Source organism: Fusarium sambucinum, chromosome IV, assembly GCF_050947815.1.
Source record: "Fusarium sambucinum isolate potato_lamoka chromosome IV, whole genome shotgun sequence".
In the NCBI taxonomy this organism is placed as follows: Eukaryota; Fungi; Ascomycota; class Sordariomycetes; order Hypocreales; family Nectriaceae; genus Fusarium; species Fusarium sambucinum.
Window position 1 is genome coordinate 683,960 of NC_139291.1, and position 27,074 is coordinate 711,033.

A 27,074-nucleotide genomic window follows, 5' to 3' on the forward strand; every position below is an offset into this window, starting at 1 on the left:
GACCCACTAATTTTGTCTCTCATGCTTCCAGCCCTGAGTGGGAAGAGTAAATTAAGCGGGGCATAGCACGAGAGCACGTGATCTCGTGAATCGCAGTAAGTCACTGTTCTTGAAATCCAAACAGCTCCTTTTATTTCTGGGGGAAGACTGAGAAACTGTTGAATACTCATTTGAGAAGAGCTTTCTAGAAAGATCACACAGACTTATCAAGTCGAATTCGATATTTAGCGACTGTAAAGTTACGAGTGAAATAGTTTAGTTAAGCTTCAAAACAATACATATTAGATAGCTATTGTACTATGTTGTATATAACAGGGAATATATGAAGAAAATGATAATGCTATCCTGGCTATGGCCTTAATCCTCCCTTCAGTAAAGGACAAAGTCATCAAAAACAAAGTCAGGAGAAGCCGTCGAGCAAGAGACAGTGACCGAGATGGATGTAACCTCTTCAGCTGGCATGAAAGTGTAATCGAACCGTTCGTAGTTGTACCAAGTAATCTGGTTGTTGAGTGGACGGGTTTCGGTAGAGGAACCAAATTCCATCGTGAAGGAGCAATCCGCAGGTTCATATGCCGCCCCAGCCGACCAACTGAACTGGAGAGTGTAGTACTGGCCTACATCTAAAGAACCGGCCAGTGGCTTAGTCAGTGTAGCTGACTTCTTGGTAGATCCAAGATGAACATATCTAAGGTTGTGTTAGATTGCTTACAAATCACCAATCGTAGAAAGAACTTACAAATAATTGTCTCCTGAGTTTGGAGAGGGGCCATCAGCTGTACTTCCAGCTCGGATAGCCATGCCGTTGTTGCCAAACCAAGCATAAGTACTGTCTTCAGTCGATCTGACCTCGAAGCTAGGGTTCTCGATACGTGCACCCGTCACAGGGAATGCCTCACAGCCCCCAACTTGAATCAGCGCAGTATCATCGACGTAAACAGATCCCAGTTGTTGATTACCGTTGTTGTAGTCGCAGTAGAAAACGATTTGGAGATAGAAATTATCGCTTGCTGGCATCACGAAGCGAAGTGAGTAGATGGTATAACCTGTTGAGGAAGTTGCTCCATCTTTGACTTCGGCATTGGAATACCTGACGGCATCACTGTAACCGCCGTAGATGTAACACCTTCCGTTATCTGGGAGGGTGTTTGGCTTCCAGAAGAAATGATAATCATAGGTTTCACCGGGCGTAAGATCTCCTGCATTAAAATATTGTTCGAGGTAGGTGCCATCGTTCAATTGAGAAGTCATAGTTCCGCTAGGGAGCAATCTGGTGATGGTTAGCTTCCTTCATTCTGGAAGTGGACAATCTAACTTACGCCTCCCACTCGCCGGTTCGAGCATTAGATGCATCATTGACAAATTCTCCTCTGTTATAGAACTGCCATCCTTGGTTACCGTTTACGGGCTCAAAACCTGGGACCTGAACGGCATTTACAGGGCAATGAGGTTGCTCTGGCTGGGCAGGGATGAGAAGTGTGGGCTTGGCGGGAGCGTTGGGGTCGACAGGAGTAGCATCACACGCATTGGTGATATCCAGAACCGATGCATCATCAATAAAGACTTCAGCTGTGTAGCCGTTGTTTTGTTGGGTACAAGAGACACCGATCTCAATAGCCGGGTCCAGGTTGTCTGCGGAAATGAAGCTCGCCGAGTACAAATGGTATTCCGTATCAGATGGAAGTGGTACTTGGGTCAAAGTCGTATAATAATCGAATGTAGAAAACACAAAGCACTGTGTATTGGCAGGTGGTGCAGATGCGAGAGCATAGTAGAAGCTGATAGCATACTCTGTGCCTGGCACTATATGTATTCGCTGCTCCATGCGTCGTTCTTGTCCACCGGGAACAGGGAGATCACTAGTATTGATTAGCCCAAGACATTAAGAAGTTGAACGCTTCAACATACGATAGACCATCACCTGTGCGAGCTATCTCAGAGTCAACAGTGATGCCGCCGCCGCCCCAATAGAAGCCCCAAACGTCCCCATCATTTGAAGGCTCAAAACCGGGCTGTCTAAGCAAATTAGTAGGCTCAACGCAGGTTGAAGTTGTAGTCGTAGGTTCTGCTGAAGTTGTGACATCGGCAGTTGTCGTTGTTTCAGCGGTTGTTGTAGCATCCGTAGTCGCGGTGGTATCGACAGTTGTTGATGATTCCATAGGCGAACTGGTGTCAATGGAAGTCATGGTTTCAGAGGACGCTGTAGGAATGTTTGTTGTAGTGGTGTCGACTGATAGCGTGAAAGTACCAGACGTCGTGACATCAGTAGACGTCGCCTCACCAGATGTAACATCGGTAGACGTCTCCTCGCTAGATGTAGTAGGATTACCAGAAGTGGTGGAATCTCCAGACGTCGTAGGATTGCCAGAGGTTGCTGTTACTGATGAGGTTGCATCATCTGAAGTTGTTGGGATGCCTGACGACGTAACATAGCTGAGAGTTCCGCTTGTAGAGAAAGTTGGGTTTCCAGCCGTCTCAGAATTGCTAGGTGTTCCGAAGACTGACGATGTGCGATCCTTTGATGTTGTCGTGCCAGATGGAATGATGCTAGTGTCCAAGGTGGATGTCGAAACGATCGGGATCAACGTTTGGGTTTCCGACTCAGATGATGTCAAAGAAGTCCTAGTTGAGGGTCGGCATAGACCTGCGTCAACTCCCAAGAGGGTGACCGCCACATAAGCGACTGCAACTGCTTTGAGTGAAACCATTGTAAACGAGTGACTGTTTCACGACTTGGTGAACTGAACAATGGAGCGTTGCAAGTTGTCTCACAGGTGGAAGTCCCGTCATCTTTAATGAGGAAATTAGAGAGGTAACAGGGGTATAATTTAGGCGATTGTAAACTATCGATTTTTTTATTAGCTGAAATGCAGTTAGTTACTTTTGTAGGATCAATAGTTTGGTAGTAGTGGTTCCGCAGCTAACACCGATTCGATCAAGTCTAGAGCTGGGATTTGTTAACAGTGTTCTTCTCTACAGTAACCTTATTGGGAAATTGACGGCCTTAGTGCTTCTGCATCTGCATTCCTAGTCTTATTTCCCCCTGAGAATTTGGCTCGGGGCCGGATCCCCTTTCGGCCGCCAACAAGTACTATTGATTCTAATACAAAACTATTGAGTCATTAAAATGCATCTTTTATTTCTAGTATGACTTGGCAGCGCATGGGATTCTTGTAAACATGAATATGACCAATCAAAGATATTTTAGTAACGACTGGTTTATTGACATCTATCCAAATTGCCATGTTCCCATGTAACAGATCACTGTCGGCTATCTGAGAACTCGGAGCCGATTGGCGCCACTACGAGATCGTCGCCCCTTTAGTCCAGTCGGGAAGTATAGGCTATATGCGTTAGTTATGCTATATCCTGATGAGCCGTGCAATTTATCTTACTAGAGTTCCTAGTGTCTTCTAGCACTTGTTGTACTTGTAGGTGAAGCACTGAGTGCTGGTACCAGCGGGTACGCATGTGTAGATAGTGCAGTAGCCGCCAACACAGCTTTGGCTACCAGGGCAACTGGCGCGAGTATCGAGGTCTTGAGGGACAGCATTGGGAGCGGGAGCGGGAGCAGCGATGGCAACGCTGAAAAGGGTAGTGATGAGGATAGCAGTCTTCATGGTGATGATTGTTGCTGAAAGTTTCTGGGAATTCTTGTCGTAAGTTGTTTGGGTTGAAGGGTGATGAAGAAGTACTCGGTTGTGAGGAACGAAGGGCGATATTTATACTTCCAAGAATCCATTCCTTTATGGCTTTATACTCTAGATCTCCGAGCTAACGATTCTTCCATCACGGAGGTAGGCATAAGGAGCCGAGCCGTTAGTGGAAGTGAGGCCATTCCCGATCTTGTTGAGGAGGAAGGATCATGCTTCTTCGAGGCACAATATTTATTGAGGCGGTATGGACGTGAACTTTGAAGCAGTAGAGAGTCTCGATATAGTCTCTTACAGAGTCATGACATAGAAGGATTTGGAACTATCCTAAAACGGCCCAATGCAGTCGATCTGCGGGCCGAAGTACCGGCCCAGATCCGTACATACTCATCACGCCTAACCTCAAGTGAAAATTTATATCAGCCGCAAATGCAAGCATTACCTATTTAAGGTGGAATCCTACGGAACATTGATTTCTCTAGAAGAGGAAGGAGCAGTATTCGTGAGTAACTGCATGCGTAGAGAGTACAATATTAAGCCATACGAACCAAAGCCTCTATCAACCTGCTCGCATTCATAGCTGAGAAGGACTAAAAATACATCCTTGCTAGTATCCATCTAATTAGGGAAGTATATGCTGTTCTTCCACATCATTTAGTTAACAATTCACTACAAGTCACATGGCTAGATACCTGAATCTTTCGTATATCCCTAAACGCTATATTCAATATTATTCCCACCAATTTCCAGTCTGATCTTTCTGCCTAAAAAAGTCATCGTTGTCGAATAATGTATCTTCTTCATATTGGGGGACAGGCTCATGGTACTCTCGGGGAATCCGGCTGCCGACGGCAGTTGGTGGCGGACGCTTAGGCATCAATCGTTCCCATTGTCGCTCTATTTGTTTGGATTCGTCAACCGGTCTGGAAAGATAACGAGATTCATCTCCTTGGCTCTCTTCTTCGATCTGTATACCCAGTTTCGCAAGTTTTTCAACTGTTTCTTGGTGAGAGGTACCTTGATAAGATTCTGGTATCAAAGGAGGTGGCACAGCCGATTCTGAAGCTCTCGTGGAATTTACGTCGGCAATCCGCTGGCGACGACGCTCTTCCCTTTTTAATTCCATCGTCTCATGATAAAGCTCGTCCCTTTCTTCTTCGGTAAACTGTTGACGTATATGCCGCTCTTCCGCCTCTCGCTCTCTCTTTTCTCGTCTTCGGTTCCTTCTCTCTTCTTCGTAGGTTGAGGTTCGTGCTGGCGCACTCTTTGTGCTGATAGTGCGAGCATCGTCATTATTGTCAGAATCATCTATATATTTGATCCTAGAATGAAACTGCTCCTGCTCATCAACAAAGATTGGTCTCCGCCAACGGTTTGAAGAAGGTCGTTCGTCAACAATGATGGGTCTCTGATGACTTATTGGTAGACTAAATGAACTTGGGGTGTTGGAAGGCACGGTTAGTACTGGTGGCGAGTGCGCCGCAAATCTGCTGTCGTCCTCTGTACTTGGAAGATACCTGTATGTATTGTTGTAGTCGTTGGAATTCAGAACCCTCTGGCCGTTGATATAAACCCCAGATTGACGTTTACCTGCTGATCTGCCATGTCTCCTGTCCCGGTCTCTGATTCGACTTGAGCCTTCATCATCTGCCTCGTAAGTAACCCTCCTTCCTCGTGAGTCTGATGACTCTGGTATAGAGGGCATCTTCGAGCGTTCCTCGGATAACTCTATTTGATCCGTTTCTGAGGATATTATGACAACACCATGTGATGAAGCTCTTGTCATTCTCGGGATTGTTTCTGCTCCACTGGTCTCTTGCGCATTTGAGTTCACTGATGACAATGAAAGTGTTGGTGATGGCATCTCTTTAGTGGCTTTGGTTCTACCTGATCCCGAGACATCGATAGTATCTGGGGGCTGTCTGAGGAAAGTTTCAATGAGCGATGATCTTTTCTCGACCTTTTCAACGTTTCGATCCTTGGTGTGTTCGGTTTTGCCGGCTTTTCGTTGATCTTCTTGATTTTGCATGATGTGCTGTATGATACTGTCATTGTCAAAAGTACTGGGTAGATCTCTGAAGGAGTAAGTGTCGAAGAATGGACTGTCATTATCGACTGTCAGGTCAAGATCCTTATAGGCCTGATCCAAAAAGTTCCACCATGGAGCTTGAACCAAAGGTGGTCTCCATTGATCCCAAAAGTCTTCGGAAGTGAACAGGTGCGGTGGCACATAGTCTTCATCTTCCCTCAGATCCTTCACTGTGCTTCTGCTCTTGGGTCTGGATACGTCTATGCTGTTATTGCCATCCTCATTATCGCCAGGTGCGTTTTCGTGGTAGCTTGGTAGAGACTTGAGGGCAAGAGAGCGTAGGTGTCCGGCAAGATGATCTTCGAGACGGCCGTTTATGTCAGATTCTTCTTTCCCGCAAAGGGGACATGACGGAAACAGCTGTTTCATTTTACGGCTGTTTTTGTTCGCCATGGCCCGAAGTTGTTTGTCACTTAATTTGCTGCCATGAACGTCTCGCATATGGGCTATGTAGTCATTGGCAGAAGGGAATGGGTCCGAATCATGGTGAGACGGGCAACGCCAAAATCTGCGGTGCTGTTGCAAGTGGCTCAACCATTGATCGCTATGGTTGTACAATACTTCTGGTTGGTCACAGTCTTCGAAAACACAGACATAGGCATCCAAATCATTCTTAACATGATTTCTAGGGTAACAGTCAGCAGATCTACTGAGAATAAAAAGTTCGGAAATACTTACTGCCACTTCGTCTCATCAAAAGCTTCCTCAGCTGGTAGTGCGCAAAGACAATATGGGCACGTAATCTCCCCCAGGCTTTGAAGATCATTTGCCAGTAGTTTCTGTACCGTTGGCTTCTTGCTGTCCGCACCCTTTTCAGAATTCAAGCTTTGCTCGTATTCAGCCAGTCTTTGACTCTTCAGTTGTTCATACCGCTTTTTGATACTGTGGCCAGGCGCTGGAGGAAAGGCAAGGCTCTCGTGTCTGTGGAAAGCAATTGTCTTACTTATAGAGATGACCGAAGGGGTTGAGGCGGCAATTCTGAACTTTTCCGGGGCTAGTGTTGTCGCACTCTTGATTTGTGACGGGGTGGCGGTGGCTGGTTTTGAGACAGTGCTACTAGTCTTTGGCTGTTTTGGCCTGGAATCCACGACGGAACCAACAGGCTTCGCGTTTGGAAACTTGATTGAAACGGCAGGGGTCGTATCCTGGGTTTTGGTGTATACACTTCCCTGGCGGTATCTTCTGTAAAGAATTTGTTTCCTCCGAAGAAGCATCGTTTGAGCCAACCTGTCTTGGAGAGTCTCGCCGAGGTTGGGAAATCGATCATTGATGTGACGCTTGAAATTGGCCAAAAGAGTCTCCTCTACATTGTTCCCTTCATCATCCTTGATCTGGAACTTGCTGGCTGTTAGAGCCTGTGTATCTTTGCTGGCGCGACGAATAGTGTTCGAGATCTTGTTGAGGCGGCTAATCTCAGACGCTATTTCGTTAAGCGACTTTGGAAAGTTCTCGGAGGGAATGTATTCTTCGCCTGCATCCAACAATTTTAGGACGGCGGTGAGTATACTTAAGCCTGTGAAGCATTAGAAGACTTGATTCGCGTATGATACTTTGTTGAAAGACTAGACGCACACTCTTGACATTGATAGTTCAAAGACTCAAGTAACCCAGTCACAACGCTCTGAACTTCTGGGGCATATCGTAACCGATGATCCATGGACGCTGAACCTGGGGCAAACACTCCAATACTAGCAGCCCAGCTGGAGAATCTGGCCACTTGATCCTCTATCATTGAGAGTTCTCTAGGGTTGATTGAGGACGCAGAAATGAGACATTTTTGGAAGGATTGGAGACACTGGTTGGCTGAAGTCGCAATTGCCGGACCTTTTTCTTCTGGGCCATCGTCTGCTTCGGCCATCATGGCTGGTTTGTAGCCCTAGGTTTGGGTTAACGCATGGAGCAATCGTTGTGAAGTCACAATACGTTATAGTCAGATAACACTATTATTGTCAAACTAATCTGACGTCGCGTGATTGGTAGCTTTATAGCGCAGCACTAACAGATAAGCTTAGGTGACTAACAAGCCTATGAGAGGCTGAGGCCTTTAACCCAACTATCGTTAGGTCTAACGGCTAGTTCTGACTCAACGAGACACTACTATCTATTAAATATATAACAGATAACCTCAACCAGAGTCTTCTAGTAAATTAAGACGTGTTGCTGTATCCTGATCTTACAAAACGTTATCAGATAACGTCTTGATGTTACCGTGTCAGCTCTACCCCGCTTTACTCAGCCGCAATGTGATATCTTTCGTTGCTGACATATTACCCCTGCGCCGATAGAGAGTTCTTCCCTCACAACAACCCCATTGAGCTCCTGCCATTGAAGCTGTTAGAATGGCAATCTTATCTGAACCAAAGTCTTCAAGTGGGAGTAAAGAGCTTCTACGAGAAGCAGTTGAAACATTCTTGGAGGTGGCCAATATCGCGCAGCAAAACGAAGTTGGCCCAAATGTCAAACGATTCTACAGTCATCTCAGCTGCCACTGCTGCAGGCTATTGGGCCAGTTATCACAAGCACAGGATATCACCGTACGCCAGGATGGAAACCTACTAAGCGAAGCTTTGTCTCACCTTGGTTTACTAATCCCAGAGAGCGGGCTATCTGAATTTGGTGGTTATTCTATCGCCCTTGAAACGCGACTCAGAATGCTAAGCCTTTGGTGGAGGGAGACCAAAAGGCAGTCACACAAAGCAAAACTCGACTTTATCAATAGATGGCTACGATGCGACATCTCTACAGAGGAGAGACAAGACGTGGATACTGTTCTTGAGAGCTTAGCGGATACGCTTGACAAGCAACAACCGAAACAGATCATCCAAAGGACCATTGACAAGGCCACGTCACCCGATATTGGACAACCGACATTTGCTGTTTGGAAAGCTGCCAAGTCCATCTTCGATGCCCTCGTAGACTGCAGGGGATGTTCCTGTCCTTCACAGCATGAGTATAGGGCCAAGCTAGAATTGGGGACATACCGCACATCTGAAAAGGATGTGGCTGCAAGACCTGCACGAAGACGCGTTCGAAGGTCTGCTGCAGATGATGATGTGTCTGGATGTCTTGAGATAAACATGTTCTTGACTATGGAGCAAGATTGGCACGAGTTTCGTGTGCAAGACGTAAGAGAGAGGGCCGTTCACTTTGCATCTCCCTCCGACAAAACAGCACCCAGAGGAAGAGCTATCAGGGGGAAACAGGTCAAGGTTGAGAAGCTGTGCACGCCAATCTTCGAGACCCGGGCTAAAGCTCTACAACGACTCGTTCTACGTTTAACTAGTGGGCAACTCTATCAACTGGGATTTGAGAAGAGTAATATCGACAAAGCTGCAGAACCCATCTCTCTTACTCAATGCTTTGAAGAGAGAAGAGATTTCTTCATGGATAAGACCAAACGTATTTTGTCCCTAATCATCGGCTACACGGTCCTTCATCTATACGGGACTTCATGGCTTCAGTCGGGATGGGGGTCTTCGAGCATCAAGTTCTTCCAAACAACGTCAAATACGATCCCTCTACGGCCTTTCATCGAGACACAACTACCCAAAGATGGCACCGTGGATGTGGCTGATGATTCGGAGGATGATGAGATTAATGACATGGATGCTGGGCATTGCTGTCCAGAGCTGGTAGCACTGGCTGTTGTTCTATTGGAGATCAACTTTGTCAAACCTTTTAGCCAGCTGGCAGCCATGCATGATATCCAACTAATAGAGACTAGAAGCGGACGTATCACTCTCATGGACGTCGATCAAGTTCTTGAAGGTGAAGAGGGCGGCGAAGAGGGATGGCGGTATCAGATCCCAGAAGAGTCGCTTCTGCTGGAAGCCATTGACAACTGCCTGGACCCAGAGCTATGGGAGGACGACGAACAGCCCTTGGATGATGAGACACTCAGATCACGAATATACGACAAAGTTGTGAGACCGCTTCAAGATCACCTAACAACTGGATTTGGTATTGAAGTAGAATCCCTCGACCAGTACGCCAAGAACTTGGACTTTTCAAAATGGAGTCAGGGCATCGTCACACAAGATTCGTATAGCCAATCCCTTTTTCTTTCCCCAAAGACTGGCACGCCTTGTCGTAGCCCATCCCCGGCAAGCCTTCCACTGCGAAACAAATTCTCTATCAGCACACAAATAGACAGATCTATGCATCAGTACGCGCAGTTGCGCTCTATGCTACCATATTCAGCATCAGATTTGGATCTCACTACCAATTGCGACGGCCCACAAAGAGCTTTCCAATTTTTTGACGACCAGACTAACGACGGACCTATGTTTGCAAAAGAGTAAGTTTTCCAACTTGGTGTAAATGACACACTCACATTGTGAAACAGGAGGGAAAGATACAAGATCCGAAAACAGGATTACATGAATGTTTACGACAAGTTTGTGGGTAGGCCTTTTGCGAAGTCTACTTCCACGCCAGTCAAAATCGCCATCCTAGACACGGGCATCGAAAGAGGTCATGCACTAGTGGAGCCTCGCGAAGATAATCTCAAAGGAAAGAAGAACTTCTACAATTCCTTACAGACGAACGTCGCAGATACACACGGACATGGTACCTTTACTGCAAGTCTCATTATGGACTATGCTCCAGATGCAGAATTGTACGTAGCAAAGATTGCGGACAAGGAAAACACAAGACCTGATGCTAGTATTGTTGCAAACGTAGGTATTAATCTTCATTTCGAGTTACGTTCTTACTAACTCAGTCAGGCAATCCTACACGCTATTGATGAGTGGCAAGTTGACATCATTTCCATGTCCTTTGGATGGCCTTCCTCCGACTTTGACGGCTACGAAGCTCTTGAAGCTGCTATTGACAAAGCATACGCTAAGAAAGTCCTTATGTTTGCAGCCGCTGCTAATAGCGGTGGTCGCCTTTCTCGTGCATACCCAGCAAGCAGCCCACATGTTATTTGCGTTCACTCCACGGACGCACTAGGAAACGCTTCTGATTTCAGTCCCACGGCTGATCCAAACTCGATAAACATCGCCACAGTGGGTGAGTGTGTAGAATCAGCATGGCCCTCGTCGCTCTGTGATAGCTCGAACTATGACTGTGTCAAGTCTCGAAGCGGCACATCGTATGCTGCGCCTATTGTCGCAGGTATCGCTGGATTTTTACTGCAGTATGGTCGGCTTCATTTGACGGATGGTGAGGCAATGGCAATGAAGAGAAGAGATAGGATGGAGGCTGTACTGAGACGATGTGCAGAGCGAGGCCCAAATTATCAGCCCAGGGGTGGATATTTCTCGGTGGATCTTAGTTTGGACAAGCAAAATCTGTTTGGAGAGACGCTCGAATGGGTGAGCTATGAGATTGTAAAAGTATTGAAAGCATAGGGATTTAATGCCAGCATTGAGACTATATACCCCGCTCAGAGATTCCATACCCAGTATGACAGTCTTCCAGTATCAGTTATCATGTGGCTTTGACATTGGCATACCACACAATACGACTTCATCATCTTCCATCACCTCTTCATCACCAAAACCTTCAGACTTTGCATCTGGCTCTTCAACACTGACAATAGACAGGTCCGAGTGTTTCACTTTGCTCTCGCCATCCATCATAGCCCCCTTGCGAAATTCCTCCTCATTCAAGTCCCCAGTTTTCTTCACGACAACCTTGCTCACACGGAATGCGAATACGAAGTCGCCGCTAGCCTCCCACTTTGTTCCCTCGCTCGTTGTAGTTTTGCTTTCGATGCCAGGACCGCCGCCAATGGGGACGGCACCACCACTCCATACTGTCCCATCGACTTCTACAGCAAGGTTACCGCCCACTGTCCGGGACCTGAGGGTGTTTGCCTCAGCACCCGTAACTGTTTTGAGACCCGTAATGATGTAGATGGGTTTTCGGTACCGGGTAATCTCTAGGTAGCGACGCACAGTCTCGGCCTCGACGCACTTCTGGAGATATGCTGCGGTTGGTGTAAACTGAGTTGTCTCTAGAGTTTTAAAGAAGAATGTTTCTTGATCACTAGTATTGTAAGAACAGGTTGCGTGATTATTGCTCCGGACACACTAACCTCTTTTCGATTTCAGCCCCAATATCGACACCAAAGCCGAAAACACTAAGAAATTTAGTCAAAATGGAGAATCGCCCGCTCTTCAGTTTCTCCTTTGTGTACTGGACACTCTTCTTTTCCAACTTGGTGATGTCGGAGTCATCAGAAGGCGGATGATAGAAGCGGGGTCGATGAGGCTCTTTGACTGAGCTGATGACATTGCCTAGCTTAATTGGACCGTCTGGGGGGTTGTCCCATGTAGGCGCATAGAAATAGTAGAACTCTCGATTAGCCATCTTGTTTTGTCGATAGATGCCTCTCGTCCTATACGCCAGTGATGGGAATGGGTTTGCAATGAAGGCAATTAAAACTGGATCACAGGTAGCATGCGGCTGAGCCCAAGGGATAAGCTTATTAGATGGCGGCCCAATCTCACCTTGAATCCTGCATGCCTTTAGTCAGCAGACTCCATACAAATACATACATTCAAGACAACAATGGGTTGGTATCGTTGTAGCTAGGGATTAATGAATCGCTATTCATTACTTGCGCGCTACTTGTTTCGAAACCACTTAAAAGAGTAGCAAGATGTCTTTCGAATAAGAGGGTATGCAGTCTAAGTCAAAAACATAATGGTGAACCCGTCAGACTGTGTTATATAAAGTTGTGATCTCCGTTATAGTTCTGAATGTCCGTAATCATGGCTTGTGTGATCAAACCGCGCTCAATCTGAACGTCCCGATATGATGGCTCTGAATACGGACTAGGCCAACTATCATCTACCTTATCCTCAAGAGCCAGCGCGTGAGCAATCAGAAACTTGACCATCCATTTGTCGAATCTGTATGACTCAACATTCATTGAGTTGATACAGCCACGTTGGAACACTACCAATCGGTTAATCTGACATTTGTTAGTATGCGGGTAAACCGAATCCAAGCATACCCTTACCATTCTCTCAACACTTGGCCAGTATCTTCGCAGCTGTACCAAAGACTCCAAGTTCGATCCAAGGCGAGACCGTGAATCTTCCAGTTCATGAGCCTCTCCAAACATGAATGTATGCAGCAGGACAGAAGAGGATACGATGGTGACGTGACCAACGATATTGTACAAAGCTTCAGCGCCAGGGACTTCTCTAGACGCCTTGAGAACCTCGCAGACGACTATAGCATGTGCCTTGCATGTTGCAGAGTATTTGTTGCTGTTCCTTGTCTGAGGTCGACGTCGATCTAGGTAGTGGTAGAAGAGCAGCGTGTAATAATGATGGTAGCCGAGATGAAAGGCTACAAAGACACGGCCTAGACCACGGCCCACAAACGTTGCCAGATTATCTCTCGAAAACGTAAGTGTAGGGCCTATAGCCTCTTCAAAAGCAACGAGCTTGTTTTCGAGGTGTCGAACTGTATCATCGATCAACGATTCGTCCCATTCCGTTGTATCAGCAAGGTCTTGGTGAAAGTTCTGTATCTCCGTGTATATTTCCACCAGGTTAACCATGTAACCCCATAGACCAGGCTTCCATTGTGAGTCGGGGATATCCGGGTCTCCTTCTTTCATCTGATTCAAGACATACTCATCCATTGGCGGCCGGGGATGAGTATTTTGCCATTTGAACTGCCTTGACAAATTGGAGCCCCCACTAGCCCAAGTGTCGATTATGAAGCATGTCCAGTATATTCGTCTTTTGACTTCACGGGTGACTCCGTCGTCGGTGTCGTCAGAAACGCCGAGTTTGAGAATTTGAGACATACGACTGGCAAGACCTAGTCAAGTCATGAGATACACAATCCGGTTGAGTAATCTTGCAACATACCAAAGTACAATGACTCCGCATCAGCATCGCCTTCACCAAAGAAGTTGTTTCCTACTAAGATACAAGCCTGGATGTTCTCTATGCAGATGTGTTCTAAGTCATCTTTCAAGGCTTTGCTTGCTTCAGCCCGATACATTGGTCCACGTGCGACGATTTCTGGCCGTGCGGCAAACCTAGCTCAATGTCAGATCTGGCTCACTAACTATCTCCGATAGACATGAATATCATGATACCTTGCTGACATGCCCATCATAGCAAGAAGAACAGGCTTCGAGACTGTCCCTTCAACAACACTGTCTTTGAACGTTGGCTCGTGAAAAAGGCTATGCGGTGAGTTATGGATAAAGCGAAAGTAGAGATCGACCAGATATATCTCTTCTTCTCTTGTATCAAAATGAGGTTGAGGTGCCAGAGGTCTCTTGGCGGTCGACGATTCAGATAGCCGTGGAGTTTCTGCATTTCCCGGGCATGGTAAATTTCGTTGCATGCATGGAGAACACGGCAAATTGGCTGTACGGTCGCATTTTCTTTTGCCTGTCCTGCAGTTGAGACATGCTGTTGGTGGTCTCATTCTTGAAAAGTGTGACGCACATACATCTTCATGTGATGATGCATCCAAGAGAAGAATTTTGAAAGACAGAAACTCCAGTGAGTGGGGGATATAATGCACTAAGCTGCTATAGTAGATTTGGAATGATCACGTGTGCACCTTAAGCTGAACGTCGATAATTTCAAGCTTTTATAAACTCAATTCTCATAATCGAAATATGACCATCGAGAGTATACAGATTCTTAAAGGCTACCACTTGAGTAACACTGCTATATCTAGAGACCTATATCAAGTGGTAAAGCAAGCAGATTGTGGACAATTTACGTATGATCTGGTCTTTTTTGCATGTGTACGAAGTTAAATGGGAGTGATGCGTCAACGGCTTAAGTGGTAAAATTGTGTTAGAAATATTACTCAAACTGCAAATTCCCTAGTTACTAACCATCTGACTGAAAGAACATAACTACGTACTAACGAAAGGTTCCCATTAACTTAGGCATCTCGAAGTTTCCCCTCTGCAGCATTCTCAATCGCATAAGCCTCCTCAGCACGACGCTCAGCAAGGGTAACATGCTTGCGGAACTTTCGAGCAGGGATCTTATCCATAAAGAGCTCGTCCAACTCCTCGTAACTCCTCATGCGGGTCTCGGGAACAAACAAGAACGCCAGAACAGCAAAGATGATCATAAAGCCACCGAAAATGAAACCAATCTTGGCTTTGAGGTTGGCGTACTCAGGGTTGAAGATATATGGTGCGACAAAGGACCACATTGTGTTGACAGCTGAAGAAATGCAAATAGCAATCGCAATGGTCTTGGTTCGCAGTACCGAGGTAGGAATCTCTCCTGCAATGGTGTACACAGTCGAACCAACACCAACATTGTAGAAGAAGTTGTACATGGTGTAAAAGCCAACTGATGCCGTGACAGCAGCAGTGTTATCGACTGAACCAGAAATACCCATGCACATAAGAAGGCAAGCAAGAGCAATACATCCAGTGACGTACATAGGTCGACGGCCGTAAAAGTCGCCTACAAGGAATGCAATGGTTGCACCAGACATGGAAAGGATCTGAGCGCCGATCTGAATCTGGAAAGACTTCGAGTCGCTAATTCCGAGGTATTGATACATCAAAGCACCATAATTGGAAACAAATCCCAAACCAGACATTGGCTCTGACAAGAATACCATGATGGCGATGAGGGATCGTCGAAGGTTGGTACCCTTGAAACAGTCGAGGTAAGAACCAAGGTTTGCCGACTCTGCCTCTTCGAGAGTCAACTTGATTCGTTCCAAGTGACCGGAAGCGTCTTCTGGGTCGGAGTACATTCGGCCAAGGGCTTTCCGCGCCTTTTCAAGCTTGCCTTTGCGAACCAAAAAGACTGGAGATTCGGGCATGAAGATTTGGCCGACTAAAGCCACTGCTGCGAAACCCCATTGGGCAACAATCAGAGATTGCCAGGACCAGTTGGTATCCCACTGAGAACTGAAGTTGGAAAGAATGGCCGAGATGAAGGGACCGATGCATTGAGCAAGGTTGCAGAAACCAATGGTAGTAGAGCGAATGGCCAATGGTGATACATCAGCGACGTATGCTGTGCAAAGGTTCTGGAAAGCGCCGATAGCGATGAAATTGATCATCTTTCCAGCGAAAAACATCTCGATGGAAGTAGAGGCAAACTCTACACCAACAGAGCCGATGTTGATGGCAGCGGCAGCAAGAACAACTGGTTTGAAGCCGATGATATCGGCAAAGTATGATGATGCCCAAGCACCAAAGATAGCGGCGGCGTTTGAACCTCCACTAAGTGCAGACTGCCAGCTCGTCTCGATGAAGTAATCACCATTCTCATCAGGCTTGCCGAAGCGTTCCTTGAAGACAGGAATACTAATGACTGAGCCTGAAGACTGGTTCTCGAAACCGCGAACGATCAGAGTCCAGAGCATGACACCAATCCATAGCAGAAGCCATGGATCCTTGCGGAAGGTCTGCAAGTAGGTTCTGTTGTGTTCTTGCTGTTGAATGGCATGACCGCGGGTATGGCTTGGGGAAACGTGGAGGGACTTGGAGGTATTGGATCGCTCGATGTGGGCGGTGGATTCTGGTTTCTCCATCTTCGAATGATTTGATACAACAATAATGACAATTGATAAGAAGTTCCACTGAAGGACTTTGTATGGAGAAAACAATTGGCAGAGGGAAAGAGATAGCAGATCCCTCGGTTTATATTTATGTGCAGCATCATACCGACAATAGAGTAACAACCTCAATTTCCCCGCATAAATGTCCCCTGTCGTCTCCAGATTCTAGCGCGGGGACCCCGGACGGAGAAGAACTAGTCTGGTGAGGCAAAAAGTCTTGTAAACCAATGGGAAAACATCAAAGCCGGCGCTACTCTCACTGGCGCCGGCTTTGAACTCGTTTGACTGGTGAATTCTCCGGATCTAGTCCCCATATTCATGGTAACCTCCTTTCAGAAGACTTGGAAATATCAGCTGCTCGGGTCTCGATTGACCGAATTCAAGTCATGATCCAATCGTTACCAAATAACCGGGTTCAAGACCATATGATATTGGAGACTGGAAGTGATCAGCAGGTCAACGGTTCGCAAATTATTGCACCGAGTCAAAGGCTAGTCTTGGGAAACATTGTCCCAGTGCGGAACACTACCACCAACAATTTCATCGGTTACGCATAGCTGCATGAGCTAGTGACTCGTTTCCCTGCTCACTAAACAAAACTGGGGACTACTCCTCACCTCGGGGCTAACCCGATTTCTGCTCAGTATAAAGAATAGGTCTGAATAATTTCTCTCCTTGTCTCACACTTCATTACATTCATTCGGGTTATTTACCGCCATTATGTCTCTCAAAGTCATCGACGTTCGTTTTGAACACTATCGCCACCCTAATACCCTGGGCGTTCACGAAAAGAAACCACGCATCTCGTGGCGCTTTCAAGACGCACCATCGGGCTTTGAGCAAGAGGCCTATGAGATACAGGTCAACAACCTTTCTGGACATCAAAAGTTTCATGATTGCGCTGTTGAGGTCAAATCAGCCGAGTCTTACTTAGTCCCTTGGCCTGCGGAGGAGCTTGTGTCTCGACAGAGATACTCAGTCTCTATCAGGGTGAAGGGTAAAGGACAATCTACCTTCACAGAGTGGAGCGACGATGCGTGGTTAGAAACCGGCATCTTCGAACGGAGTGGCTGGAAGGCCAACTTCATATCAGCTCCATGGTCTGAAAAACACAACGATAAGCCCCAGCCAGAAGATCTCTTTCGCAAGAACTTCCGGTTGAGAGGGACAGTACAATCAGCCAGACTGTACATCACAGCTCGAGGTGTATACGAAGCCGAGATCAATGGTCAACGCGTCGGTGATCACTTTTTGGCGCCTGGCTGGACTTGCTACAATGACCGGTTGACATACCAGACTTACGATGTCACCGAATCACTCAATGACCAAGACAATTGCTTGGGTGTTCGTTTAGCTGAAGGATGGTTCACTGGTCGATTAAGCTTTGACGGCGGCCGAAAAAATGTCTACGGTACTCGGACAAGTTTACTAGCTCAGCTTGAGTTACGCTTCGACGATGGAACTACTCAAATCGTCTCGACAAATGACGACTGGACTGTATCCCAGGGTCCCATCCGTCAGGCAGAGCTGTATGATGGAGAAAAGTACGACTCCACTCTCGAGATCCCAGGATGGTCTTCCCCTGGTGATGTTAATGGCACTTGGGAGAAAGCAGAAGTGGTGCCGTTCCTAGCTGAGGAGATTGACCTTGCTGCTGCTATTACCGAGCCAGTGCGTCGTATCGAAACTGTCGCGCCTGTTGAGAAGATTATCACGCCAGCAGGAAAGACCATCATTGACTTTGGTCAGAACCTGGTAGGCTATGTTCGCATCAAGCAGGTCAAAGGCCCTCGCGGACACAAAGTTACCTTACGACATGCCGAAGTTCTCGAGAACGGAGAATTGGGCACAAGGCCTCTCCGAAAGTGTGATGCAACCGATATCTACACACTTAGAAGTGATGCAGAACCAGAGACCTATGAACCAAGGTTCACCTATCATGGCTTTCGCTATCTTCAGATTGAAGACTGGCCGTGGTCTGAAAAGGACGTTACAGACGCAGTCGAGGCCGTGGTGTGTCATACGGATATGGAAGAACAGGGACAATTCTCATGTTCAGATGACCAGCTCAACAAGCTGTTTAGTAACGTCCGCTGGAGTATGAGAGATAACTTCCTCTCGATACCCACGGACTGCCCCCAGCGGGATGAGCGTCTTGGATGGACAGGTGACTTGGCACTGTTTGCCCCGACAGCTACGTTCATCTACGGCTGCTATCCAATTCTCAAGGACTGGCTCAAGGGAGTTTGGTTTGACCAGAGGCAACGAGGAGGAATCCCTCCAATGGTCTCTCCCAATGTCCTTGACAAGTGCAGGATATGGGGTCCCATCTGGCCATGTGCGATTTGGCATGATGTTGTTGTTTTGGCACCCTGGGCTTTATACCAAGAAACAGCAGACCCATCTATTCTGTCAGACCAATTCGAGTCCATGGAGGCTTGGTTGAGAATCATTCCCAGAAATAAGACTGGATCTACTCATCTTTGGTCATTTGACGCGGACCAGCTTGCGGTATGTACATCACGAAATGAGAAACAAGGACGTTGCTAACTTGACAAGGACTGGCTTGATCCAAGTGCACCACCAGATGATGCCGCCAAAGCTACGACTGATCCCCCATTGGTTGCCAATGCATTTCTGATACATTGCCTCGACATTATGGGACAGGTCTGTAGTGTACTTGGAAAGGCTGAGACTAGCTCTTACTACACTACGTGGGCTGAGAAGGCTCGCGTTGAGTTTTCTCAAGAATATGCTTCACCGAATGGTCGTCTGGTGTCAGATACTCAGACCGCTTATGCTCTTGCGATCTGCTTCAATCTACTGAACGAGCAACAGCTGTCACGCGCTGGCTCGCGGCTCTCAGACATCGTCGGACGAAACAGCTTTAAAATAGGCACAGGCTTTGCTGGAACGCCGTATGTCTGCGAAGCTCTCACACGAACAGGCCACAGTAATGTAGCTTACGCGATGCTCCTCAACGAGAAGTGTCCTTCTTGGCTGTACGCGATTTCCATGGGTGGCACAACGACTTGGGAACGATGGGATAGCATGCTTCCCGATGGGTCAATCAACCCTGGCGAGATGACTAGTTTTAACCACTACGCCTATGGAGCAGTGGCCAAGTTCATGGTGGAAAGACTGGCCGGGCTACAACAAGTTGAGGTTGGATGGAAGAAGTCTAGGGTGCAGCCAGAAATTGTAGGCGATTTCAAGAACGCGTCGGCATCGCATCTAACCCCTTATGGAAAGGTGTCGAGTTCTTGGAAGTTGGAGAATAAGGATGGCAAGAATGTGTTGTATGTGGATGTTGAGGTACCAACTGGTACGACAATGGATGTGGTGTTGCCTGATGGAGAGAACACCAAGACGGAAAGTGTCGGCTCTGGTAAGTGGTCGTTCACGGCGAATTACGAGAGAAGGTCTGAGTGGCCGGTGAAGGAGACGAAGTTCATATTGCAGGAGATTGTCGAGGAGGCGGCTGAGAGAGACGCGTCTCGTTAGTAAGTAACCGGCACGTATCAATTTTAATACTTGGCACAAGTCGTTACCCTAGATGTCCAGACATTTAAGTCTTATTATTCTCTTGCAAAAGCCTTGTCAATATCGTCCGATAAAGAGATTAAAAATATTTTCACGCAACTTCGACGGATGTTCTAGGAGCTGAGAGCTCTTCCGCCACCTCTAGGCACGGGAGTGCAAAGCTATTTGGGAGGTTCTTTACGAGACTCACATATACCCAGGTCAAACCCCAGATTTGGGCCTTTCAAAACCATTCAAGATTTCCACCTGTGGTTGCGTGATGGTCTTCGTCCAGAGGACTACCCGGACCGTGCAGATGACGGCTGGCAGGGGATCAAAGACATGGCTAGGAAACAGGACGGTCCGTGGCCACCGCCAGCTTTTACTTACTCATGCAGATTTGAATCCTTTCAACAATATGGTTCGCGATGGCCATGTTGTTTCAATCATTGACTGGGAGTTTGCAGGCTGGTACCCTTATTATTGGGAGTACACGGCGGCATGGTATGGGAATGAGACCCGGCAAGCACGGCAGGGGCTTTTCGCTACATTTTTTGATACTTATACATAAATAGGAACTAGAGATAGAAAAGGTCCAGCAAAGAGATGGTGGGGAGATTTGTGAACTATTGTCTAATATAACTCTATTTATTATACTACCTTATACATTATGCTGTAGGCAAACGAGACAGGGATTAACCCACAAACGCACAACACCAATTAAAGAACAACCTCTTTACCTTGGAGTATGTCATATGTGGACTTCGGAGAACCTAGGCCTGCAATACTAGAATATCTTCCAACTGCAGTCTTGCTCCTGACGTACCCGCCAGCAACTGCTTCGATCTTTTTCTAATATAACTCTGCCCATGTTTCTTGAATCAGTGCTGGTTGACAGAGACAGATTAAAGCAGTGAAGAGAGAATAGTAGACAGTGTCAGATTCCAATTTAAATGTATTTATCTTCTCGATATTGGAAACTAGTCACAAGTGGTGTTACTCTATGTATATATAATTTATAGATAGAAAGAGAGAAAAAAGAAGCTAGTCTCTGTGTCTTGTTGTCGCGCGGTAACATAATCCTAGCTGTAGTTTTGCCGCGCGCTAAATATAACAGATCTCTATCCAGTAAATCTGTCTAAAGGTGGGCGTGTTATAAGTCTGAGAGAGGGTCAAGCCAAGCTATCCGGTTTTACGTGATGTAAGTATGTCAAATCATTTCCCGCCCTGGTATGCTGCAGGTAAAAAGTCATTGTGGTGACCCGCGATGCAGTAAGTCTTCCTTATTACATTATGAGTCACCCTTATTATCTTAATAAAACTTGTAGTGTTGTATAAGAGACTCGATTCTTTTAGGTTGACGGATAGATCCTTTCTGTGTATTCTTTAGATACATATAATCCCTTATTCATCAGGCCCGACCAAGGCATTGTAATCAGGTCGTGCGGGATTAGCCATCACTGCCTTTTTATACTTTTCCTGCCAGGCTTGAAAACCTGCCGTATCGCCATTCTGAAGTGCCGCTTCGTAGGCCGCCTTGGTGGCCTGATATTGGTTTTGCGCCGCAGAGTAGGAAGGATACTGATAAGTGATCAGAGTGATAGCATTGAAAAGAAACAAGCTAATGTACTTACATTCATAGCAACCCACTGATTAAAGGGATCCTGAGTTATACCCATTTCCTTTTCTTCGTTATAGGCTTTCTCAGCCTTCTCCTTTTCACTGATCGCATGGTCATACGCGGCTTGGAATCTCTGCTTGGAATCCTGGATGCGAACTTGGTCGCGAACTTGGTCGGCCATTGTAGTATGCGTCAGGGTAATGAATAATAATGGGATGGGATAATGATGAAGAAGAGTATGGTCTTTTGAGAACAAAAGAAGTCCCTTATGCGTTCTTATAGGCAACATGTGTTTCTAGCGCTCTGCACGCTGACGTGTACACATGTGAAGATGGCTGGTGAGCGGCACAAGACAGTCAACTAGGTAACTTTGTTTGGGTGAAGAGCGAGATGTCGCCGCGATCTACTTCTACAAAGACTACAGGATTGGTGTAGTGAAAAAACTAGTTACTGTGTGTCTCAGTTTCAGCTTAAGTTTAGTGCTGATCGCATACTATTCGAGATCTAGAGCACGGTCCTAACCTGTCAAAAAACCTGATTTGCGCAACAATAGCATTACCCAGGTTTCTCAAAACACACATTTAATTAATGCTTACCATGTCTTAAAAGCTAATGTGACTAGAATGCAATGCATCTGTCAATCTGGCAAACGTAGACATAAGTTGCGATAAACTGTATCTGTTGAGGAGGTTGGTGCAATTGACTTGTCATCGTGCCGCGCTAGTATAGTTTTGTTGATATGTACAGTGATGTCAGTACGTATACCCCGCTTCTATACCAAACTCAATTCAACCTCACTCAGAATATCATGGACCACTCCTCGGTTTTTCATTAAGACACGTCAACCAAGACATGATGAGACTGCAGACGGTATTCGCTGCGGAAACCAATCAAGTAAAACAGAAAGATTATAAGCCCCGGATTGATGGCCATACCAACGAACGTTATTCGTGTGGTTGGCTGAAATCTTGAATGTCTTCATTTTTTACAGTTGAAGGTAAAAACTCTGTCTTCTTGACTGGTTAAAAGAATGTCGACTTTTTCGTCCGTTTTAGCCACCTGTCTACCTGCCTTCGAAGGGTTTGGATTAAAAAGCAAATATATTACACCTAATGTAAAATATTTACAGTGATACATCACTAGACAACTCACGATTATATCGTTCATTATAAAAAAGTAACCTCTCTTTGCGAATCAATACACAAGCTTATGAAAGTCAGGGAGTTACCATCACTATTACCCTATACTCATCTTGGCAGTTGTGTCTTGTAGTTTCAAGCCTGTGCTTAAGAAGTGCTAAAAATAAATAAACTTTACGGATAAGCGAGATAAGCTTATCTTATCCGTATCCGACCCAATTAGACTATGTCGCTATGTGGCGGTGATGCCTAGCCACAAACAGCCACGCAAAGTACTTAAGACAATCAATCTCGCTTGATCCTAGGATCGTAACCAAGTCTAATTCTATAACAATCTAAACTTTCGAATCGGAACTCCTCTCTTCTTCAGTGCTTCTTCTGACATGCGCGGGTCAAACATTGATATGGAGCCCTCTGGTGATTCCCAACCTAGCACTGCTTTCTTGAACAAGATTCCTCTATACCCATCTTCAAGCGGCACGTCATCCAGCCGGGGATCAGTTCTGCGTATGCCATACCCTACTTTGTAAAATGCTCTCCTAACCAACATCCTGTCCCATACCGGTATCCAGCCTCTAAAGTCATTGCCAAGGAGAGCCTTTCCGTGGGAGAGCCCAGGGTGATAGCAGGGTCCTATAACAGTATACCCACTTGGAGATTGGGGACGTAATACTATTGGATTGTGCGAGCCAAGCAACACGGCAATTATATCGCCACTGCGACTTTCCGGTGGGACACGAACAAAATCCCCGTCACAAGTCTTTGCGCAACCAGTGGCTGTGTTGGTAGATGACAGTGTTGATATGAACTGCTTGTCTGTCAACCAGTAGTCTGTTTGACTGTCTGCCTCATCCCCTGTGCCATTCAACCATTGGCGGATCTTCCATCTCCACTCTTGCAGAGAGTGTAATGCCCCTTCCGTGAAAGCCTGGCATCTCTGTATATTGAAGTCGCGTACAGCTCCACCAGTCAACATCATGATAAACTTATTCAGACAACTGTCGTTCTGATATTCGTCACCACTAACAAAATCTCTAAGGAACGAGACCACTTTCTGCGTGAAGTCGCTTTGGCTTTGTTCATAAAGCTCAATGACTAATGGCACAGGGTCATTGAATAGTTCAGCTCCTTTTATGCCTGCCACCTCCAGTATACCAGGCTCCACTAGACAGGCTGAAGTGATTGAGTATGCAGTGACATGGTCGTCCCCTGTTGCCCAGCTTGAAGGTCTTTCTAGGTCGGCTACCCAACTTGGACTTTTGGCTGCATTGCATAGGTTCAAAAACTCAATGTCTCTGCTCTTTTCGATATGATCGAGACAAATAGAGGTGAAAATATCTTTCGCAGACTTTGTATAGTCTGGTTTGAGAGAAATAGCAAGATCAGACTCTACTAAGCCTTGCATAGCAAATATCTTGTCGCGGACATCGGAGCACTCGTATGCTTTGGTTATTACCATCAGATCAATCCAATTGTTAACTGGTGTTCCTCGTAGATCCATAACGGAGGTTGTGAACTTAGAAATGACCAAATTGACATTAAAAAAGAATGTCGGCTCGTCCAGCAAGCCTGGCGGTGGGCGCCTGACACATGCAACGAGATTGAGCGCTTTCAAAAATTCAGGCTTTGACATCTCTTCATTACCAAGTTTAATAATGCATGTCGTTTCATCAGCCAAAGCGATTTCTTGGTAGGTCCATAGACGCTTATGCCAATCGAGCGCTATTAGCTGTTCAAATGCTCGCCATTGGGCAGCAGTTAGTGGCAGAGGGTCGTCATTCTCATACACACGTATGTCAGACGATTCTTTGAACTCCATCTGATAAGAGTAGCAGTCAGGCTGCGCAGTGGTGCTCAAAATCTGCTCGTTTGCCCAGCGCATCGTTTCCATGACCATAGTACTCCAGGAAGTCTCAGGTCCAAGCCATACTACAACCCTGCTGGCAAAGCGATATACATCAGCCATGCGTTGGACTTGACGACCGCGCTCTCCAAGGTCTGCCTGGTTGATACAGATTTGGTCACACCACAGGACCCGTTTTTCGGTTGGTAATCGAAGAGCACGGAGAGCAACTGCTAAGTTGTTTCCAATATTCAGGGTAGTCCTTTCACTTGTCGAGGCGAGATTGTCTGACGTCGCGTCATTTCTAAGGCTGATTGATTGCGGTTGAGATGGGCCACCCCAGGTGTAAGACAAGGCGTCAAACTTGGGTATCTCATTATCTTTTGGTGACAGAACTTTATGCCGTATGTTGCCTACAAGGTTATCTCCAATAGCCCCGGGCTCAAGTTCCAGAACACGAATCTCCTGGGGTAGAAGAGTTATGTATTGGAAATGATGCATTTTATCGAAAAAGATATTTGAGGTAGCAAGATATGTGTATGTGGCGAGAAGCCACCGCTAGCATATGGTTTTTCGACAAGAGAGTTGGTAAAAGTCAAAAAGAGAAAATGTGCAGTTGTTTGAGAAGAAAATGGACGCAGCCGACATCTGACATCGAAAGGGCTGTGCATTATCCCTGTCTCCGATACAAATTACGATTATGAATGTAATGCTAACTACTTCAGGTACATATGCTTACATTACCCCGCATCCTAAGTCATCCTCACGATAAGAGAAGTTGAAATAAGTAGAAAAACAGTCTGATACCATCTCAAGTAGGAAACATATTTTTCTTTGAATTGAGTTTCAAACCGAGAAACCGTAGACATCTGAAGCCTTACGGAGTCTTAAATGACAGGGTTTATTGTCCAGACTTTCAATGCCGTGATGTAGGCTGTGTTCAAGTGATACAACCCCAATGTAATCACTCGAAGGTCAAAGAGATGTTGTCACCAGAACGGACACAACAGTGATATGGGTATGATTAGGCTGATAGAGACTAGCCACTGTTATAGAAATTCTTGCTAAACATCCACTGCCAGATTCTCAAGAGATAAAAACGTAGGAAATTGTTATCTTGAAAACCCTCCAGCTAAAACCTTACCAACACTCAAGTCTATCATTCCTACAATCTAGCCTTAGCTTAGGGTAAGTCGTGGTACACTATCGCTCGGAATAGGTATCTAGTTTCCGATAGCCAAAGATCTTACCTGACAAGTGCGGTATATCTGCTGTTAACTCGAAACATAGATCAAGGTTTTGGGTTAGTTGTTGTTTAAGTACTGTGTATAGATGAATTTAAGTACTAGTCTCGGAGACAGTAAACCACATAACAATTAAACAGTATCTTAGGCACTGAAGTCAAAGTTTCACAAAGCTTTGGGAGCATAATATGAATCTCTTTAGAAAGTCTCCGTCCTCCGTGTGCGTGCATGGCATATAGGCTCAGAAACTCCCTCGCTCCCCGCAAGGAGCGAGAATTACACTTGGTTACATCATAGTAGTCTGGATAGACACCTCGATTCCGATGTCACGATGCAGGGAGTTGGATCGAGTCATCTTGTTATTGCACAGCATCCATGTCCCCGCCTTTGTGAGACACCAGTGCATTCACGGTACCTTGAACTAGGAGCCTCGGAGTTCGGACATCCAGTCAATGAACCGAAGCAGATGCGTACTCGAACACGGCAGAGGACACTGAGACATGATCAGCGATCGCTCGTATTTTTGTCTCACTAGAGGCGACGAGCCGCGTTCCACCCGAGCCGTCTTGGAACCCTTGCATGATTGATCTACAGAAGGGATCATTTTGCAGGCCAGACCTGTAAGACATACGGACCATCGGTCAGTACAACAGTGAAACGTGACGTCAAAGACTAAAATGATTGATCGATCATGAGGAGAGCACGTAACACCGAGAAGTTGGCTGACTCATTGGGAAGATGGTAAGCGAACTTGCCAGGAGTGAAAAGTCTATAAAGACCGAGGACCTGTCCACAAGTTTTCTCATCTTCTCACCATCAACATCTTCCTTCACTTTCACTCTACACTACAACACTCCAATCCAGATCTATCAAAATGAAGTTCTCCATCGCCTCCACTCTCCTCCTTGCCAACGGCATTGCCGCCATGCCTTGGTCTTCCCTCAATGCTAAGCAGTCCAATGGAGAGGAGATCACGTTCGTTCCATGTTGCCCAGTACACAAATTCATACTAACTCTTCCTTCACTACAGTCTTCACATTCAGGTCTCCCAGACGTCTTCCAACCACGCCTCCTCCCCCATGGATCGTGGAGTCGTCAACGTTCACAACTACGAGGTCTGCCTCAAGGTCTGCTGGCCTGAGGAGCCTAAATGCCCTGAAGGCTGGGTGAGTGATGCCGGAATATGTATTTCTCAAGGCTTTGCTAACAACTTAACCAGAACTCCAAGAAATTTGTATGCTACATTGTAGAAAATGAGACTCAATTGTTACTAACAGACTTTAGGGAGACGGTGATTACCCTTGCTGGACCTGCTGCAAGAAGACTGGTGATGACGATCTCTGAACATCAGATTTGTCAGAGTCCTATGGAAAGGGGCTGCAAATTTCACTTCAATAGGAGGATACTTAGGCAGTACAAGTTAAATGAAC

General features: G+C 46.2%; 11 protein-coding genes across 11 annotated transcripts; 3 read left to right on the top strand and 8 right to left on the bottom strand.

The window, feature by feature from the left end:
* Positions 1–369: 369 nt before the first annotated feature.
* FSST1_000242 (uncharacterized protein) lies at positions 370–2,708 on the bottom strand (the record flags this gene model as incomplete). Its single annotated transcript, XM_083228417.1, has 4 exons — positions 370–688; positions 740–1,258; positions 1,320–1,859; positions 1,909–2,708. The coding sequence occupies 4 exons, from the start codon at positions 2,706–2,708 to the stop codon at positions 370–372; spliced, it is 2,178 nt and encodes a 725-aa protein (XP_083090424.1).
* A 705-nt stretch (positions 2,709–3,413) lies between these two features.
* On the bottom strand, positions 3,414–3,620 carry FSST1_000243 (uncharacterized protein; the record flags this gene model as incomplete). The annotated part of the gene is made up of 1 exon (XM_083228428.1): positions 3,414–3,620. One exon carries the CDS (start codon positions 3,618–3,620, stop codon positions 3,414–3,416), a length of 207 nt encoding a protein of 68 aa, XP_083090425.1.
* Positions 3,621–4,383: 763 nt separating this feature from the next.
* FSST1_000244 (uncharacterized protein) lies at positions 4,384–7,600 on the bottom strand (the record flags this gene model as incomplete). Its single annotated transcript, XM_083228439.1, has 3 exons — positions 4,384–6,367; positions 6,421–7,255; positions 7,315–7,600. The coding sequence occupies 3 exons, from the start codon at positions 7,598–7,600 to the stop codon at positions 4,384–4,386; spliced, it is 3,105 nt and encodes a 1,034-aa protein (XP_083090426.1).
* Positions 7,601–8,081: 481 nt separating this feature from the next.
* On the top strand, positions 8,082–11,099 carry FSST1_000245 (S8 family peptidase; the record flags this gene model as incomplete). The annotated part of the gene is made up of 3 exons (XM_083228450.1): positions 8,082–10,039; positions 10,088–10,421; positions 10,470–11,099. The coding sequence occupies 3 exons, from the start codon at positions 8,082–8,084 to the stop codon at positions 11,097–11,099; spliced, it is 2,922 nt and encodes a 973-aa protein (XP_083090427.1).
* Positions 11,100–11,171: 72 nt separating this feature from the next.
* On the bottom strand, positions 11,172–12,063 carry FSST1_000246 (uncharacterized protein; the record flags this gene model as incomplete). The annotated part of the gene is made up of 2 exons (XM_083228461.1): positions 11,172–11,739; positions 11,789–12,063. The coding sequence occupies 2 exons, from the start codon at positions 12,061–12,063 to the stop codon at positions 11,172–11,174; spliced, it is 843 nt and encodes a 280-aa protein (XP_083090428.1).
* A 358-nt stretch (positions 12,064–12,421) lies between these two features.
* Positions 12,422–14,154, bottom strand: FSST1_000247 (Zn(II)2Cys6 transcription factor; the record flags this gene model as incomplete). Its single annotated transcript, XM_083228472.1, has 4 exons — positions 12,422–12,670; positions 12,719–13,533; positions 13,584–13,756; positions 13,817–14,154. 4 exons carry the CDS (start codon positions 14,152–14,154, stop codon positions 12,422–12,424), a joined length of 1,575 nt encoding a protein of 524 aa, XP_083090429.1.
* A 471-nt stretch (positions 14,155–14,625) lies between these two features.
* FSST1_000248 (general substrate transporter) lies at positions 14,626–16,248 on the bottom strand (the record flags this gene model as incomplete). Its single annotated transcript, XM_083228483.1, has 1 exon — positions 14,626–16,248. One exon carries the CDS (start codon positions 16,246–16,248, stop codon positions 14,626–14,628), a length of 1,623 nt encoding a protein of 540 aa, XP_083090430.1.
* A 747-nt stretch (positions 16,249–16,995) lies between these two features.
* FSST1_000249 (bacterial alpha-L-rhamnosidase-domain-containing protein) lies at positions 16,996–19,779 on the top strand (the record flags this gene model as incomplete). The annotated part of the gene is made up of 2 exons (XM_083228494.1): positions 16,996–18,786; positions 18,835–19,779. 2 exons carry the CDS (start codon positions 16,996–16,998, stop codon positions 19,777–19,779), a joined length of 2,736 nt encoding a protein of 911 aa, XP_083090431.1.
* A 1,422-nt stretch (positions 19,780–21,201) lies between these two features.
* FSST1_000250 (uncharacterized protein) lies at positions 21,202–21,599 on the bottom strand (the record flags this gene model as incomplete). The annotated part of the gene is made up of 2 exons (XM_083228506.1): positions 21,202–21,378; positions 21,432–21,599. The coding sequence occupies 2 exons, from the start codon at positions 21,597–21,599 to the stop codon at positions 21,202–21,204; spliced, it is 345 nt and encodes a 114-aa protein (XP_083090432.1).
* A 1,283-nt stretch (positions 21,600–22,882) lies between these two features.
* FSST1_000251 (HET domain-containing protein) lies at positions 22,883–24,901 on the bottom strand (the record flags this gene model as incomplete). The annotated part of the gene is made up of 1 exon (XM_083228517.1): positions 22,883–24,901. The coding sequence occupies one exon, from the start codon at positions 24,899–24,901 to the stop codon at positions 22,883–22,885; it is 2,019 nt and encodes a 672-aa protein (XP_083090433.1).
* A 1,617-nt stretch (positions 24,902–26,518) lies between these two features.
* Positions 26,519–26,988, top strand: FSST1_000252 (uncharacterized protein; the record flags this gene model as incomplete). The annotated part of the gene is made up of 4 exons (XM_083228528.1): positions 26,519–26,619; positions 26,675–26,810; positions 26,864–26,878; positions 26,929–26,988. 4 exons carry the CDS (start codon positions 26,519–26,521, stop codon positions 26,986–26,988), a joined length of 312 nt encoding a protein of 103 aa, XP_083090434.1.
* Positions 26,989–27,074: the final 86 nt, after the last annotated feature.